The sequence below is a fragment of the Drosophila nasuta genome, chromosome X, assembly GCF_023558535.2.
Source record: "Drosophila nasuta strain 15112-1781.00 chromosome X, ASM2355853v1, whole genome shotgun sequence".
NCBI classification, from domain to species: Eukaryota; Metazoa; Arthropoda; class Insecta; order Diptera; family Drosophilidae; genus Drosophila; species Drosophila nasuta.
In genome coordinates, this window is record NC_083459.1 from 26,997,277 (window position 1) to 27,014,177 (window position 16,901).

Genomic DNA, 16,901 nt, shown 5'->3' on the forward strand with positions numbered 1-16,901 from the left:
TACATTAAAGGCATCAATGTTTCAGTTTTTAGTTTAAGCAGCACATTTAGTACATGCACTAAATATATTTAGTACAGTCGCAAAACAAAAAGTTTAAATAACAGGGAATTTTACTACATAGAACAGCACATATGTATTCTAAATTTAATATGTTTAACAAACGAAAAGAAGCTTAGACAACATCAAGTATTTGTTGAAGCAGTACTAAATTTAGAACATATCTTTAAAGTGCAAACAATTGTTTGAATTGAGTTGAGTCTCATATGTTCTCAAGTAAATACGATATTAAGTACAACAGCAATACTATTAATGAGTGTACTAAAAACTGTGCTGAATTTAGAACAACCCCAAGGAAACACAGTGAATTAATAGCAAAAAGTTTGTACTAAAACTGTGCTAAATTTAGAACAACTCCAAAGGAAAACACAGTAAATTATTGGCAAAACGTGTGTACTAAAACTGTGCTAAATTTAAAACATCCCCAAAGAAAAGTGTGTACTAAAACCTGTGCTAAATTGAGGACAACTGAAAAGAAACACAGTGAACGAATAGCAAATATTGTGTACTAAAACTGTGCTAAATTTAGAACAACCCCCAAATAACGGACACAGTGAATTAATAGCAAAAAAGTGCAATGTACATATAAAATGTGTATGTGTATGAATGTTTGTGGTTTTTTTTGTTTTCTTATATATACATAACATATATATAATTTGTATGTACGTTTATTTGTCAAGCAAAAAACTATATAGAAAAGACCTATATCAACATAGTGCATATCATTTTTGGAGCAAATTAATGCAATAATTAAGCGTAAATAGCAAAGGTTAAATCGAAACTGAACAAACAGCAGAATGGCAATAATTTTAGTTCAATTTGATTTTTTTAAAAACTGTGCAATACCAAGCTAAAAAGATAAAGAAAACGAAAAACTGTGGCAACTCAAATTGCGACAAATTGCAGAAATCGCGAGAATATATTTAAAAATTATACTATATACAATAATTTTTTTTTTTATAAATATATATATATATATGTATAGCAACTATAAATGTAAGCAAATGTTTGATGATTACCTCAGAAAAGAAGCAAGAGAAGGGGAGAATAAAACAAAGAGAGAAAGAGAAAGAGAGAGAGAAAGTAACAGTAAATCAACTGCAGCTCAAGCAACTACCTCGTTAACAATAACTAAAGAAAACAAAACGACGCAACACAAAGTCAAGCATAGAACACACTATATATATAAATATATCAACTATATAGAGTATATATGATATATAAAGATATGGACTAGTATATCTCTCACGAATGGCAACTAATTATACGTAAAACTAAAACAAATAACGATTTATACGAATTGCGAACAAAGTTAAATTAAATGTACATTAAATTTAATTGTTTATATATACAACAACAACAAATACAACACATTTATATATAAACATTATATATATATATATATATATATATATTATATTATACACATATTATATACATTCAAAGTAACAATTTACTCGGTGCCCGCCCCCCGTCCCGCCCTCGAGTTGTCATCGGTTTAAATTTGATTAATTATTAAAGAATTCATAAAAAAAACACACATTTTGGCCAAACACAAATTGTTGCACACATATGACAACGGGGCGTGTCACTGGGCGTGGCCCTCAACTATCCTCCGCCCCCGCCCCTCTTAACACAACCCCCGTCTCCCACTCTCCTCTATCCTGATGAAAAATGTTTATCAATTCTTAAATGTAGCAGTTGTAGTTGTGCATCTATTTCAACAACGAAAACTAATTACAAATTATTAATAAATTTAAAATTTGAAAACAAAAAAGAAAAAAAAACACAAAAAAATTGCAACATGATTTAAGCGATACTCAATTTATTTCGGTTTCTGTTCTTTAATACTCGGAGTAGCCAAAAAAAAGTCGATTTTGTGTATATATCTTTTATCTTTCGCGTCCGAAATATTTATCATCATCGAAATTAAAGAAAAAACTACTTGACTATTGGCTACCGGGTATCGGCTAGTCGATCATCTGCGACTGCAATTTGTTTACGTTTCTTTTCTTGAAATTCAATGAAGCAATATTGAAAGCAGGCGAATTTTGTTCAGATTATTTTCCGAATTGAAAAGCGAAACATATTGAAATTATGTAGCAACTACATGTTAAATTTTAGCAATTAATTATTATAAAACAAATGCGTAATTTATGCAAAAATTATGCCCATCATTATATATATACTATACACATCAAAAATGGAAAATAAATTGAAGAAAAGAAATTTGCAACACACAACTAAATCAATTTTCAAAGCACCAAGTGAAATTAAGAGTTATGAAGAGAACTTCGGAGCGAACCGAAGCGATGGAACCTTTGCAGATCGTATCAAAAAAAATAATGATATCAAGTTGTTGTAACCTAAGCTAACTCAGTTAGACTTGTTGCAAATAGAAATGCTGCCAAGGTTTGCATCCAGACAAAGAAAATACTTCTTACAACTAGTTTAAAGAGCATCTCCTTTGACAAATTTCGAATTACAATTACAATTACAATTACAATTACAACTGCAACTACAAATTACAACAACAAACAATTAACAATAATACGACAGTAACTATGAACAAGGAACCGTGTACCTCTCAAACACCTGGCTATGGGCAATTCGAATTTACATTCCGATTTCAGCTTCTAGTCGGCGTAATGTGTATGTGTGTATGTGTGTGTGTGTGTGAGTGAGTGTGTGAATAAATGCATGAGTGTATTTGTACATTTTTACATAATCGAAAAGCCAGATGCAACAAAAATTAGAATCTGCCAAACGAACTCACATTTTTTTGTAGTGCAAAAGAAAAAAAAAACTTCCAACTAAATGAAAATGAAAATGAATGAAAATGAGCAGAAAAACAATTGGCAAATCTTCTTCAATTATCATTTTCCATATGTATAACAAATTTTCTTCCAAACAAAAGCAAAAAAAAAACAAAAATTGAAAAAAAAAACTATATAAATGTATTTTCAAGTATTTGGTAATGTGTAGTAAAAACAAACATGCCACAAACGGTGGCAAGCAAAATTCTCAGCAAAAATAACAAAAGCAACAACTTGAATTTAATAAAGAATGATATGTACATAAAATGCATATTTCATAATAATAACAACAACAACAACAACATCAAATCAGGCATAAATAAATACGGTACAATGTAAACACCTCAATTGTCAACCAAATTCAAATCGTCAAATATGAAACGAAAACGAAAAAAATTAAATTAAAAAACAAAAAAAAATATATATTTAAAAACGAAAAAAAAAACACGAAAAAGAGAACCGATTTTTTTTGAGCCGAAATAAAGCATAAAACAATGTAAACTACAAAGAAAAGCGTTTTTATTTGAATATGGTTTGAACGCTTTAAAATTGGTAAGTTAAAATCAAATAAAAGAAGAAGAAGAAAGCTACAGTCGAGTGTGCTCAACTATGAGAGATGCGCTATTCATTTTGATTAAAAATAAATAATAAAATATGCCACAAAAATACTAAAATATGTCGAAAACCATATTTAGTCTATTGATACAGTAATGCATTCCAAATATACTGCAAATATACCAGATTGGACCTTAATGCAGTAAGCTTTATTCACCATACAAAAGTATATATTTAGTATATTAATCTACTACATTCAAAATATACCATAGAGTACAAAATCTACCATAATGCCAGCCAAAACAGTTATGACCTCATTTTTCCCTTATAAAAAAGTTTTTATTTAGTATATCGATATACTGCTACACTCAAAATATACTAAAGAGTGCAAAATAAACCAGATTGTAAGCCAAAACAATTAAGACCCTATTTCAGTATTTATTTAGTATATTAATCTACTACATTCAAAATATACCATAGAGTACAAAATCTACCATAATGCCAGCCAAAACAGTTATGACCTCATTTTTCCCTTATAAAAGAGTATTTATTTGGTATATGATATACTACTACATTCAAAATATACTAAAGAGTGCAAAATACACCAGATTGTAACGTTTTTCACCCATCAAAAGTATATATTTTGTATATATATATACTACTATCTACTGCAGTAAAGGTTTTTTACCATACAAAAGTATTTCTTAAATATATTCAATCCAATTCAAATTGCAAGGAATCATAAATACTGCAGTTATTATTGTATTTATCAAAAATACTCTAACTTCAAAATTATATTATTATTATTAGACTTTTTTTTAAATTTTGAGGGGGCGGAAGTGGGCGTGGATATTTTTTAAGTTTACTACAATTGGCTAAAGGATGAAAATGCTGAAATGTTTTACAATATCTAGACATTTCTTATCATAAATTATAATATTATTAATTTAGATAAACAGCTGCCAATTCTATTCGTGATCCATCAATGTTCCAGCCATTGAAATCTAAATTAAAGTTGACTTTGAAGTTGTGATTGCCGATTGGTAAGTTAAAGTCAAATAAATATAATAAAGTTTTTTTTTAATTAATAAGTGTAGAATCCCCAAACAAGAAAATTGCATCTTAGCATGGAAGTAATTTGATAGAAGCCAAACCTCATATAGTCGAGGAGTAGACAAATAATAGAGTAATATTGTTTTGAAGATTTGCTTATGTTAACTAAACTTTGATTATAATGAAAATGCTGAACTTTATTACAATTTCTAAACATTTCTTAACCTTATAATTTATAATATAATATTATAGTGCATTAAAGTTGCCAATTTCTATTCGTGATCCATCAATGTTCAGTCCATTGATAAATCTCGGCATTTCGGCATCATTTGAAGGAGTTCAACGATTAAAATGATACAGACAATGATAATGATAATGATAATGATGTTGAACTTTAAATTGAAGTTGACGTTGAAGTTGTGATTGGTAAGTTAAAATCAAATAAATATAATAAAGTTTTTTTCTTTAATTTATAACTGTCGAATCCGTACACATGAAAATTGCATCTTAGCATGGAAGTATTTCGATAGAAGTCAAAACCCTTATACCCGAGTAGTAGACAAATAATAGAGTAATATTGCATTTCCTAACCTTATAATTTATAATATTATAGTGCATTAAAGTTGCCAAATTCTATTTGTGATCCATCAATGTTCTGTTCATTGAAGGAGTTCAACGATAAGAATGATACAGACAATGATAATGATAATGATGTTGAACTTCAAATTGAAGTTGAAGTTGACGTTGAAGATGTGATTGTCAAACTGGATGCAATACAATTGCAAGTGCATGACTATAGCAATGACTGATATATCAGTCACACACTCACACTCACACGCACAAACACTCAAACTCAAGCAAAGCACTCACTCCCCAGGGCACTTGTGCGCCGCAGGAGGGGGGACAAGACCAATACCAAGCACAAGGGCAAGGGCAAGGGCAAAGCAAAAGAGGCCGAGCTGAGCCGAGACTAAGCCGAGAGTCAAGGCGAGTCGTCATGTTTAGTCGAGTCGAGTCGAGGCGAGTCGAGGCGAGGCGCAATCACGCAGACCGTGTCCAATTAAAAGGCGCCGTTCATCATTTTGAATGCAACGGCAATGGAAATGGAAATGAAAATGGAAAAATCTACAGGTGGTGGCGGCAGCGCTGGCGACAGCAGCGACGAGCAGCGACGTCGCGACGGCGATTTCTCAGATTTGAGTTTCCTGCACGGCAAAAGGAAAATGAAAACAGACTGTCGAGCGAAAGAGAGAACAGATAAAGAGACAACAAAAACAACAAAAAGTAGGCGGCTATCGGATCGGACAGGACAAAAGATAGATACAAAAGTGAAACAGACGGCAGCTAAACAGGTTGCACTCACACAAACACACTCACACACACACACACACACATGCACTCATGCACATTGATCACATTAGTGTTGGGCACTTTTGGAGTAGAAATATAGCTAAGAAAAAAAGCCAAAATAAAGCGTAAAGAAGCCAAATAAAAAAGTAAACTTAGGAACTCTTTCTGCTTTACGATAAAATATATAAATTCGCTCATTTTTCGTACGATTTCATAAATTTTTGCAATTACTTGAAACCATTCTTAGCTCTAATTAAAGTGCTAATCAAGAGTTATAAGACTCATATTTATACTTAAGTAGCATAAAATCTTTTTATTTTGTATTCTGCTTAAGTGAATACCTTAATAACTAAACTTGTACAAAGAAAGTGTGTGCAGCTTATGAATTTTATTGTACTTCAAAAGCAAATCTTAAGTAAAAATCATATTATAATTCATTCTGGAAATGTTTGTAAACGAAAACAAACTTTAATCCAACATTTTAACTTAAGTAAATATAATTATTATTCTACTTAATAATAATATGACACTAATTTCAGTATTTTCAATAATCACAAAGTTAAATCATTTTAAAAATAAGTAAAGGTTATTCTTATAGATCTGGATTAGCACTATATTTAGAACGGAGTGTGATTTTAAGAACATTTATGCTTGCTTGAATACAGGTATAAAAACAATAGTAGGCAACTATCGCATCGTAGATATAAAAATGTAGTCAATAGAAAGATAGCTAAGAAAAAATATCCAAAATAAAGCGTAAAAAAGCCAAATAAAAAACTACATTTTGTCAATCAATTTCTACTTTTAATAACTATACTTGTACGAATGCGTACGAATTTATTAATTTTTGCAATTATCTTAAAACAAAAGAATTATTCCAAAATCATTTTTAGCTCTAATTAAAGTGTTAATCCAAAGCTATAAAATTCATATTTATTGAAAATAAAAAAAAAATGTTTTACTATGTTTTTTACGCTTGAAATATAAATATCGAAATATAATATACATATTTGCCGCTTACTGCTGTCAAATTTTGGCGGAAAACCAGCTGACATTGTCAACACTGATCGCATATATGCATTTCAATTCATTTGAGTGTCTGTCCCAATGTCCCAGCTGACTCTCGCTGTTCCATGTCTGCCCACTATGCAGCGCTATGTCAAATTGTTGTAATTTATTATTGCATGCCAAGTTAATGAGTCCTGTGCGCATCTCGCTCTAACACACAGCACTCGATGCGAACAATAGTCGAGGTAGAAGAAGAAGCACAACAACACGAAGTAGAAGAAGAAGAATGAACAGCAGTTGAAGAAGACAGAAGAAGAAGAAGAAGAAGAGTAGAGAAATATTTCAATGCACACCTTCCTGCATTTAATCCAGTGGAAAATCAAGAAAAATAATGCGTTAAGGGACAGCGCAGGTAAAAACGAACAACAAAACAACAAAAAAAAAGGAAAAACTGTTCAATGTGCATGTTCTTTGATTGTATTCTTTCAGCTGAACATGTGTGTGTGTGTGTGTGAACATTGATTGAAAGTCGTTGTTGCTGTTCTTGTTGATTGCATTCTCTCTGTTGAAATGGAAAGCTAATAAAAATTGAGGTGGGTCAAGAGCGCTGACCAAAAGTGTAAAGCTCATTACAAATGTAACTAAGAGAACGGCAACGAAAAAGAGAGAGAGAGAGTGGGAGAGCGAGAGTGAACAGTAGCTGTTTAAAGTTCAAGTTGAGCTTTAATGCGCGCTCTCTCTTTTTTTTTTGGTTGCCGCTCTCAGCAAACGGATTAGAAACCCAGCTAATTGAACTGCTCGCCGGGGGCCTCTCTTTGTTTTTTTCGTTTTTCTGTTGTTGCTGTTTTACACATATGTTTGCCGCTCTTTAGTCCCTTGTTGTTGTTTGTTGCTGTATTGGAAAACCTTTTAAAGCGCTTTACGCTGTAAGCAGCCCCTAAAAGCAGCTTACACTTACACTTACGCACACACACACACACGCTCAGTTGGACAAACAAAGAGAAGAAAAAAAAAAAACGAATGCCAAAATTTTTGCATATATGAAGCAGTTGAATAATGTGGGAGAGGGGGGGTGGAGACGATGGCAACTTACAGCAGATGCCCCAGAGAGCAAGAAGTTTTTGCCGTATCCCATTCACGCCCCTTGTCCACGCCTTCGTCCATTTAACCCGAGGCAAGAAGCTTCCCCCTGATCACCCAAAAACCATCTTCTATCTAGCTTCTATGCCACACATAATCACATAACTTTTCATTGTGCAAGTAATTCGCGTGCATGTGTGTGCGTGTGCGTGTGTGTTTGTGTGTGTGACAATTGGCATATATGTCTGCGTGTGTGTGTGCGTGGGTGTGAAAACTACTAGAACTAGATTACAAAGGGCGATGATTTTGTAAGGATTGAAATTGACAGAACTCGACGAACTCGGCATAGCAGACAACACAAATGCCCTTAACAGAGAAAAGTCTACACACAATAGAATTCTACACAATTCACTCTACATACAGTGGATCACAGCTTATTTTAACCACCAACAACCGACAACTCTAAATCGCTATACTGGCCAAACTAAGAGAAGTAGTTAGATTATTTCAACGCAGGATGTTAATTGAATGTTTACAACTCAACATTTCTTCATCCTTACTTTTATCCTTAAAAGTCCACAAAGCCTAGCATCAAGTTTAGTCCCTTTGAACATCTTTAAAATTCTTAAAAACTAAAAGAAAATTCAAATTATTCTTTATTCAAACATTTAATATAATATAATAGTGCTATTTATAAATTGTGAGTCTCAACTTTCGATTTAACACTTCTTAAGCTTTACTTTTATCGTTATACAAAGTCTACACTCAAGTTTAGGCTCTTGAAATTCTTTAAATCTCTTCTGTTTTGTATTCTATATTCAAACATTTATTATAATATGAGAGTAACATATATTGTGAGTCTCCATTTCGATTTAACACTTTTTAAGCTTTACTTTTATCGTTATACAAAGTCTACACTCAAGTTTAGGCTCTTGAAATTATTTAAATCTCTTCTGTTTTGTATTCTATATTCAAACATTTATTATAATATGAGAGTAGCATATATTGTGAGTCTCCACTTTCGATTTAACACTTCTTAAGCTTTACTTTTATCGTTATACAATGTCTACACTCAAGTTTAGGCTCTTGAAATTCTTTAAAACTCTTCTGTTTTGTATTCTATGTTGAAACATTTATTATAATATGAGAGTAGCATATATTGTGAGTCTCCATTTTCGATTTAACACTTCTTAAGCTTTACTTTTATCGTTATACAAAGTCTACACTCAAGTTTAGGCTCTTGAAATTCTTTAAATCTCTTCTGTTTTGTATTCTATATTGAAACATTTATTATAATATGAGAGTAACATATATTGTGAGTCTCCAACTTCGATTTCACATTTTTGCAAAGGTAATTTGGTCATTTGCAGAATCCTCTATAACTCTACACTCCCTTCATCTATGCCTTTCATCTCTTCACTTTATTATTATACAAAAACATATTCCCTTTTTTAATAGGTTTACTAGTTTGATCCTTTTTTTTCGCAACCTGCCTTCCCTTGTTCCTTTCTAGCTTCTAGCTGACTCAACATTTCACTTGACCAATTGACCACACAAATGAGCATGACTGAACCATGATTTATGCTCAACTTGCTTTGTAGCGCATCACGACAACAACAACAGCAACAACAACAACGACAACGACAGAAATCGCATATTGATCCAATACAATAGTATATGTAAATTTTTCATAGATTAAATATATAAATATATCCACATACACATAAGCAGGACCTTGAAAGCCGCTCAGCAGCACACGGACTCTCTCTCTCACACACACACACACAAACACACACACACACACACCGCAGCAGAGACACCACCCACAAAATGGAACATTGTCCAGGAGCTCTGCTTCCGTTTTTGAATAAAACGCATTTTTCAAAGCTCCATCTCTAAAATTGCCAATGTGTGTCTATGTGTGTGTGTGCATGAATAATGTACATACACAAGAGCACAGAAAGAATTGAGAATGCTCGACTTTGAAATACCCGAATTCAAATTCTTAATGATATATCTACCCATCTTAAACTGCTTTTAATCAGCATTAACTGCTTCGACTTTGCATCCCTTAAGCCCGACTTTGTAAGTGACATTACCATATATATATATACTTTTTTATTTCTTTAAAACATTTGAAGTTCATTATTAGATCCCAATCAAATATTTTTGAAATTAATTATATTGTATTAATAAATGCGTGAAAACAAAACTAAACAGTCTAGCTTCAAAATTGTAGTATTGATTTCAATTTTGATTATTAGTAGCAATCTAATTCTGCTTTCTCCGAGTCTATAGTCTAGAAAATCAAAATATTCGTACGATTGTCGCAAGACAATATATAAATATATATATATATACATATATATGTCGTCAAATTTATAGATATTTATAGATAGATAGATAGATGGAGAGAAAAGAATCTGTATGGAAAAAATCTTGACTTGAGATCTTTTCCATCTTAAAAAAGAACAATCTTGAAATAAGATTGAAGATTGGGCCTCAAGATTATATTCAACATTTTAATCCTGTTTCAAGAATGGAAAAATCATAAAATGTAAATTCAAAATAAAAATCTTAATTTGAGATTGCTTCACCTTAAAAATCTTATTTCAAGATTGTTCTTTTTAAGATGATTTTTTTTAGATTTTCCTTTTTGTAACTCTTTATACTTTATGAACATACCCATAACACCTCATTCACTCGATGTGTAACGGATATAAATATAATTTACATATGCACACGCATGTGCCTCAGTGTGTGTGTGTGTGTGTGTGTGCTCTACATGCTGTCGCTGTGGGCGTTTTGGGGCAGTTGGCAAACAGACCGACAGAACTTGTCGGAGGCTGCTGCCCCAGGGCTCAACTAACAAACGCCCCTAAAGTCACCCCCTCCCCCTATGTGCCACCCCCTGCCAACCCTACACCAATATTGAAACTTTCAACTACAACACACGCACGCATCGAATTTATGTGTGTCTGTGTCTGTGTGTGTGTGTGTGTGTGTGTGTGTGTGTGGAGCACTTTCACTTTTCACAAGCTTGGCTGGCCTCTCCTGGTCGAGACGATAAAAAAAGCTTAGGCTTATGCTTTCGCACATTTTAAGCCATCCACCCTGCATCCCTGCCCTTTCCCCTTCCCCTTCCTCCTCCAATTCCCATGCCCAGCGACCACTACAAGAGCATAAGGAACGCTCTAGTGCAAAAGCATGCGTAATTATACCCGGCGGACAAAGGCTAAAAGGATATGATGAACATAAATGCTGACAGAGAAAATTTGTAATTTTTGGAGTGCACACAATCAAACAAATTGTCAAGGATAAAAATATATATTTTAGGTTATATTATTAAAACAGAAAAAAATTTAAAAACAAATACATCATTTTTTACTTTTCTCTAATTACTAATTTGTCACTTTGGTTCAATATCTTAAAAAAAAACTACTCACGGCCTATTTTAAAGTTGCAAGCTAAATAACTAAAAAACCTTTCTCTTTAATATTATTTATGTAATTAGTTTCCATTTAATGTCTTTAAGCTAAACAAGACATTCAAGAAAGTATCCTAAAAGTGCATGCCGGGTAAATCGTAGTCGGGCATACTTCGCCATCTTATTTATTTTTGTGGGTGGTTACTGTTATGTGTTGACTGTTGTGTTCGTGTGTGTGTGTGTGCGAAGGGGGTAGAGAAGTGGCGGGTGGTGGCAACGCACACATGTGCCCCTAACGTGCCCCATGCCACATTTGCAAGCAACAGCAGCAGCAGTCGCCTTGCGGCTAAGCTGTCCAGCAACGAATTTCGTTTTGATTTTGCATGGACGTTTTTTTTTTCTTAAACAACAAATAATGTATGTATGTATGATTTTGATTTAAAATTAAAGAATCGAGAGCTGGGGGTTAACTTAAAGTTTGTTATGTAAGCAAAGGCAATAAATAACCCTAAACTCATTAGCCTAATGCACAAGGGCATTTCCTCGAGATCAACAATAATAAGAAGAACAACGTCAGTTAACAAGAGTTGCCATAAATGTTAAGTGTGTGTATGTTTATTATATGCTTGTGCAAGTTTTGTAATTAATCGTTTAGCGACACAGCAAGCAGTCGACACATTGCCTTTGACCCCGCTGGGTGTCGTTTATTCTCATGCTGTGTGTGTGCCTGCGGCTGTCAGCCAAAAGGGTTGATGCCTTGCGATGTTTAAAAAGGAATTTAAAGTTGCCGCTCTCGGCAGGGTTGCCAGTTTAGTAAATTAAGGAGCACTGCCAACTATTCGAAATAACCGTTTCGTGAACGTTGCCATATCAATTAAAAAACGTTGCCAACTTTTTCGTAAATAACCGTTTACCAACATTGCCAACTCTTACAAGCGTTGCCAACATATTGGAAAGTGTTGCCAACTTATAAGAAAGCATAGACATTTAAAAAGCGCTTACCAGTTGTTTTTAGTTTTGCGAATATCACCAACATCCTTTGGACAATTTATATGGATTAACTTCAAGGTTTTTGTATGTTCACCTGTTGTTTTTATTCACTCGCGTGGCGTTATATCGCAAATTTCACATTCATTGCTTTAAACTTTACATTAATAAAAGCGCGTAGGTAACGGCATAATTTTTCACGAAAATGGCGGCCAATTAAAATTTATAAAAACACATCTTAAAGCACGCACTTTATAGGATCACTTGTTAGTGCTGTATATTTTCATAACATTTTTACTGACTTTCGTAACATTTTAGCTATAATTCCGTCTAAATTGCTATTAATTTTACACTTTCACAAAAGCGCGTCTGTTTTTTTGCGAGATCAAAAAGCGCATAACGGAATTTTTCAGACAAATGTCTGCAGTTTCCAACTTGCAAAATACCATGGAAGCATTACTGAAACTTTTTAGTATTTTTAAGCCGATTTCGATAATTTTACGTAGATCATTTTATATAAAGAAAATTCTACAATTAACTGCAGGGTGTAATTAAATTATCTGGTTTTTATATATATAAAATTAGCTTGTGAATAATTTATTGTTCAATTGCGGTCGATTACTCTGCAAATCAATTGAGCCAGCTCTTGTGTGATCGTTAATCGGAACCGGAACCGGAACCAGCATCGCTCACATGAGCCACAACCGATGCTCGATCGTGAACTAGCGCCAAGCGGCAACAATATTCGAAAAAAAACTGTGTGAAAAAATTTGAAGAGAAACGAAAAATTGAATTAATTAAACAAAATGAGCGTGCATAGGAGCCACAGTGGCAACCATCACCACACGACAGCAATGACAAGCGGTAGCAACAACAACAACACCCCAAATGGAGATTCGCCAATGCAATCAATGCTGCCACAACAACAACAACAAATGCAGGACGCTGCCTTCGTGCAATCCATAAGCTATGTGCGGGAATTCAGCAGGCAAGCAGCCGCCTATCATGTGCTCAAAAGCGAAGAGTCCCGTCTGCATTTGCAACGGAGCATTGCACTCCTTAGCACCAAGGTGCCGACGCATTGTTATGCCGCCGGTCCCGGTGGGAATCTGGAGTTGGCCAAATTCTTTGTCGATCTGCATGCGTTGATGAGCGCCCTTGATGGCGACAGCGACAGCGAAACGTTGTGGACATGCGTCACACTGTTGCAGCACTGCAGTCGCAATCTCGAGGCACGCGCCGACATTGTGCAAAAGTATTGCTTTGTGCCGCTGTTGAGTTATTTGCTGAAGCGCACAACGCGGCCGGAACGTTGTCAGCGTCTGTTGGTCCTGCTGCAGGATTTGACATATGGCATCAGCATCCAGTGGGAGGAACCGTATCTGGTGGTGCTGCTCGAGCATCTGGTCGATGTGGTGCACAGTGTGCCCGACGGCGATGGCGATGCCAATGCCAGCGATGTGGACAACTCGCAAGCACAGTTGGCGCTATCGATTCTCGTGAATCTGTGCTACAAGAACTTTGTCGTCTTGTTTCTCTTCCTGCGCAGCGTCAACATCTCCAGCTTCAGTCGGCGCATACAACACTACGGTCTGCTGGCCTACAAGATGCTCATCATCCTGTCGGAGGATGTGCATTGCCTGGAGCCGCGAGAGTTGCACACATTTCTGCGCACCGCATTCGCCGGCATGGAGGATTGCCTGAAGCAGTGGCATGTGCCACAGTTGCGGCACATCGTTGACTTTCTGCTGGACGCACAGTGTCATGCGGGATTACAGCGGGCGATGCTGAGTCACACGCATTTCTGCGATGACATCGAAAGGCTGCTCAACGTAAGCATTCAGTGTTCATCTTACAATTCTTTCATTTATGAACCTTTTCGTCACTTGCAGCAAATTGAGGCACGCCATCACATGGACGACTCGAGCGAGGATTCGCGCAAACAGCAACAGCTCTGCATGCAGCTCATCTTTCAGTTGATTAGCCACATCCTGCAGCTGTCCGCCGACAATGAGATCATCAGTCTGGATGCCATCACGCCGCGTCTCTACGAATTGCTCTGCGATTGGCTCGAATCCGATTTGTGCGGCGTCGCAGCCATCGAGCTGTTGACGTCGCTGCTGCGTCTGGGTAAACGCGCCAGTGTGGCGCAACTGATTGCCCGCGAGCCCACAAACGTTGTGAAGCTCATCCAGAGCGCTGAGCGAGCGGACACCAAGGCGTCCCATGTGACAGCCATATTGCGTTTGCTGCTCACACTCTTGGGCAGCGGCAAGACGGAGAAGCTTGTGCTCTCAAAGATCTCCGAGTCGTATTTCGATAAGATATTGGCTGCCCCCTTGTCGCTCTTGCCGCAAATGTTGTGCTCACAAACACTCGCTCAGTCGGAGGTGGAGAAATCAATCTTTGGCCTGCTGTTGCTCATCAATTTTGCCGGCATTGCAAAGAAGGCGTATTGGGACAAATGCTGTGCACTTCTGGAGCTGCCGCAGCTGCAATATGCGCTCGCTCGTGCCATGCTCAGTGGCAATGAGCAGCTGGTCACAGCTGCTCTACAGATTGCACAATTCGAGCACTTTCCCAAGGCGGCGGTGGCCAAGGTAAAGTTTGTTTTCAACTCCATTTCAAAGACAATCTATTAACTTCATTTCATTGCAGTTTGTTGCCAGCATTGGCAGCAAAGCGTCGTCGTCGCCGCCGCCATCTGACCAGGCGGAACAGTGGCGCAATCTTAGTGCCATACTCAAAAGTCATCGCACGTTCATTGACAAGGAGCTGGCGCAGCGTGTGAACGCTTTGGTCGACAGCATTGGCGACACATTGCGTCGCAATGAACTCCACTTGGCGCCCGTCTCGCAGGTCATAGAGCTCTACAGTCATCGCATCGAGAGCCTCAACTGTGCCGCCCACAATATGCAGCAACGTCTCGAGCAGGCGAGCGTTCAACTCAGCCACAGCACACAGCTGACGAACGTGCAGAATGCCGAGCTGCAGCAATTTCAGGCGAAGAACTTTGAGCTGCTCATCAGCCAGGAGCGGTAAGTAGCCATAGAATGATTTGTAAATAACCCTCTAGTGACCAAGACCTTTCTCGACACGGGTAAAGTTATGCTTTTTATTTTCATTTCGAATTCAGGAAAGTCCAAAAATGATGTTCTCTAGACGGGTAAAGATCTTTTTGTTTTCCTTCTGGGTTTTTCGAATTCAGGAAAGAACAAAAACTAAGTTGATTACGTTGGCAAGAAGATGTTAAAGCTTTCTTCAGCTGATGCAGTCGTTTGAAGTTGAACAACTTGGCAAACTAATTTTTTGTGTTCATATTTAAAGAAGTTTGTTACTCGAAGCAAAGTTACCGTAGTGTTGTTGATAGTCTTAAGGACGCAAACCACAACACTAACATAAAAAAAGTTTTCGTTACTTTTTTTATGGTTTTTTATAAGGTCTTGGCGGTCCAAGGTTTTTGTTCCTTAAATGTCAATTCAAGTCCACGTTTTTCCAGAGCAAATCCTTACTCTTAAAAACTCGATAAGGTATATATATATTTTTTTAAATTTGGACACTAGTAGGTTAAGAAAGTGTGTATCTAAAGCTTCACAAGTGTTTGTTCTATAAATTCTCAATTCGAGAACAAACCTTTATTCTTAAGAGATAAACAAATATTTGGTCACTAGAGGGTTAAGGAAGTGTGCCTCTGAAGCTTTTAGCTCCAAGTTTCATCTTAACCAAAATCAATGCAATACAATTCAATTCTTTACAGCCTCCAGACACAGTGCAAGGACCTCAAGGCGCAGGCAGCACAGCTCAAGGCGAATTTAAGTGATTTGTTGAAGCGTTGGTCCGAAACATCCGAGCAGCTGCAGGCCAACGAGCGTCGGCTATCGGTCAAGCAGTCGGAGATCGCTGGACTGCAACGAGACTGCGAGGAGTTGCGTCAGAATCTCAGCGCCAAGAGCGATGAACTGTGCAAATTGGAAGCGCTTAGCAAGGACAACGTAAGTGATAATTGATAGTTAATTAAATTAGTATAAAATTGAATTAATTTCATTTTTTTTTTTTTTTTGCAGAGCACTCGCATCGAGAAGTTGAAAAAGACTGTGCTAGCCTACGAGCAGGACATCAAGGATAAGCTGCGCACCATTGAGGAGCGCACCAACGATTTGGCCAAGACGCACAAAGCGCTCGAGGAGCAGCGGGAGGCGCGCAAGAAATCCGAGGATTTGGTCAGTGTGCTCGAGACACAACTGCAGGAGAAGAAGGAACAAATCGAGAATCTCGAGATGGAGCAGAAGGAAACGGAAGACTTACGCAAAACAATCATGAGTCTCATGGAGAGCAAAAAAGCCCAAGCGCAAAGCTTAAGCCGAACTGCTCTCAATTTTAAATTCTTTTCCATTTGACTCTCGACTATGTGTTAAGCTTTAGTTTGTAGTAATTTTAACTATTATTAAATTATACACATTTTTTTGTACATCTACAATTACTATATAAAAGGCAATTGAATTTAGTTTGAAAAGGCAGCGAAAGTGTTTCGTTTCGTATTGAGTTAAGCACAGATGAATTTGTTTAAA

At 36.3% G+C, this 16,901-nt stretch overlaps 1 protein-coding gene across 1 annotated transcript; it reads left to right on the forward strand.

Annotated features, from left to right (window-relative positions):
* The first annotated feature begins 13,034 nt into the window (after positions 1-13,034).
* LOC132797404 (uncharacterized) lies at positions 13,035-16,857 on the forward strand. Its single transcript, XM_060809174.1, has 5 exons — positions 13,035-14,165; positions 14,226-14,933; positions 14,992-15,371; positions 16,091-16,325; positions 16,398-16,857. The coding sequence occupies exons 1-5, from the start codon at positions 13,140-13,142 to the stop codon at positions 16,728-16,730; spliced, it is 2,682 nt and encodes an 893-aa protein (XP_060665157.1). The 5' UTR covers positions 13,035-13,139; the 3' UTR covers positions 16,731-16,857.
* The last annotated feature ends 44 nt before the right edge of the window (positions 16,858-16,901 follow it).

Excerpts from the sequence above, each read along its gene's own strand:
- LOC132797404 (XM_060809174.1), top strand. The coding sequence starts at position 13,140 with ATGAGCGTGCATAGGAGCCACAGTGGCAACCATCACCACACGACAGCA. Across the intron at positions 15,372-16,090 it reads CTGCTCATCAGCCAGGAGCG|CCTCCAGACACAGTGCAAGG; the intron begins GTAAGTAGCCAT and ends AATTCTTTACAG. Across the intron at positions 16,326-16,397 it reads AAGCGCTTAGCAAGGACAAC|AGCACTCGCATCGAGAAGTT; the intron begins GTAAGTGATAAT and ends TTTTTTTTGCAG.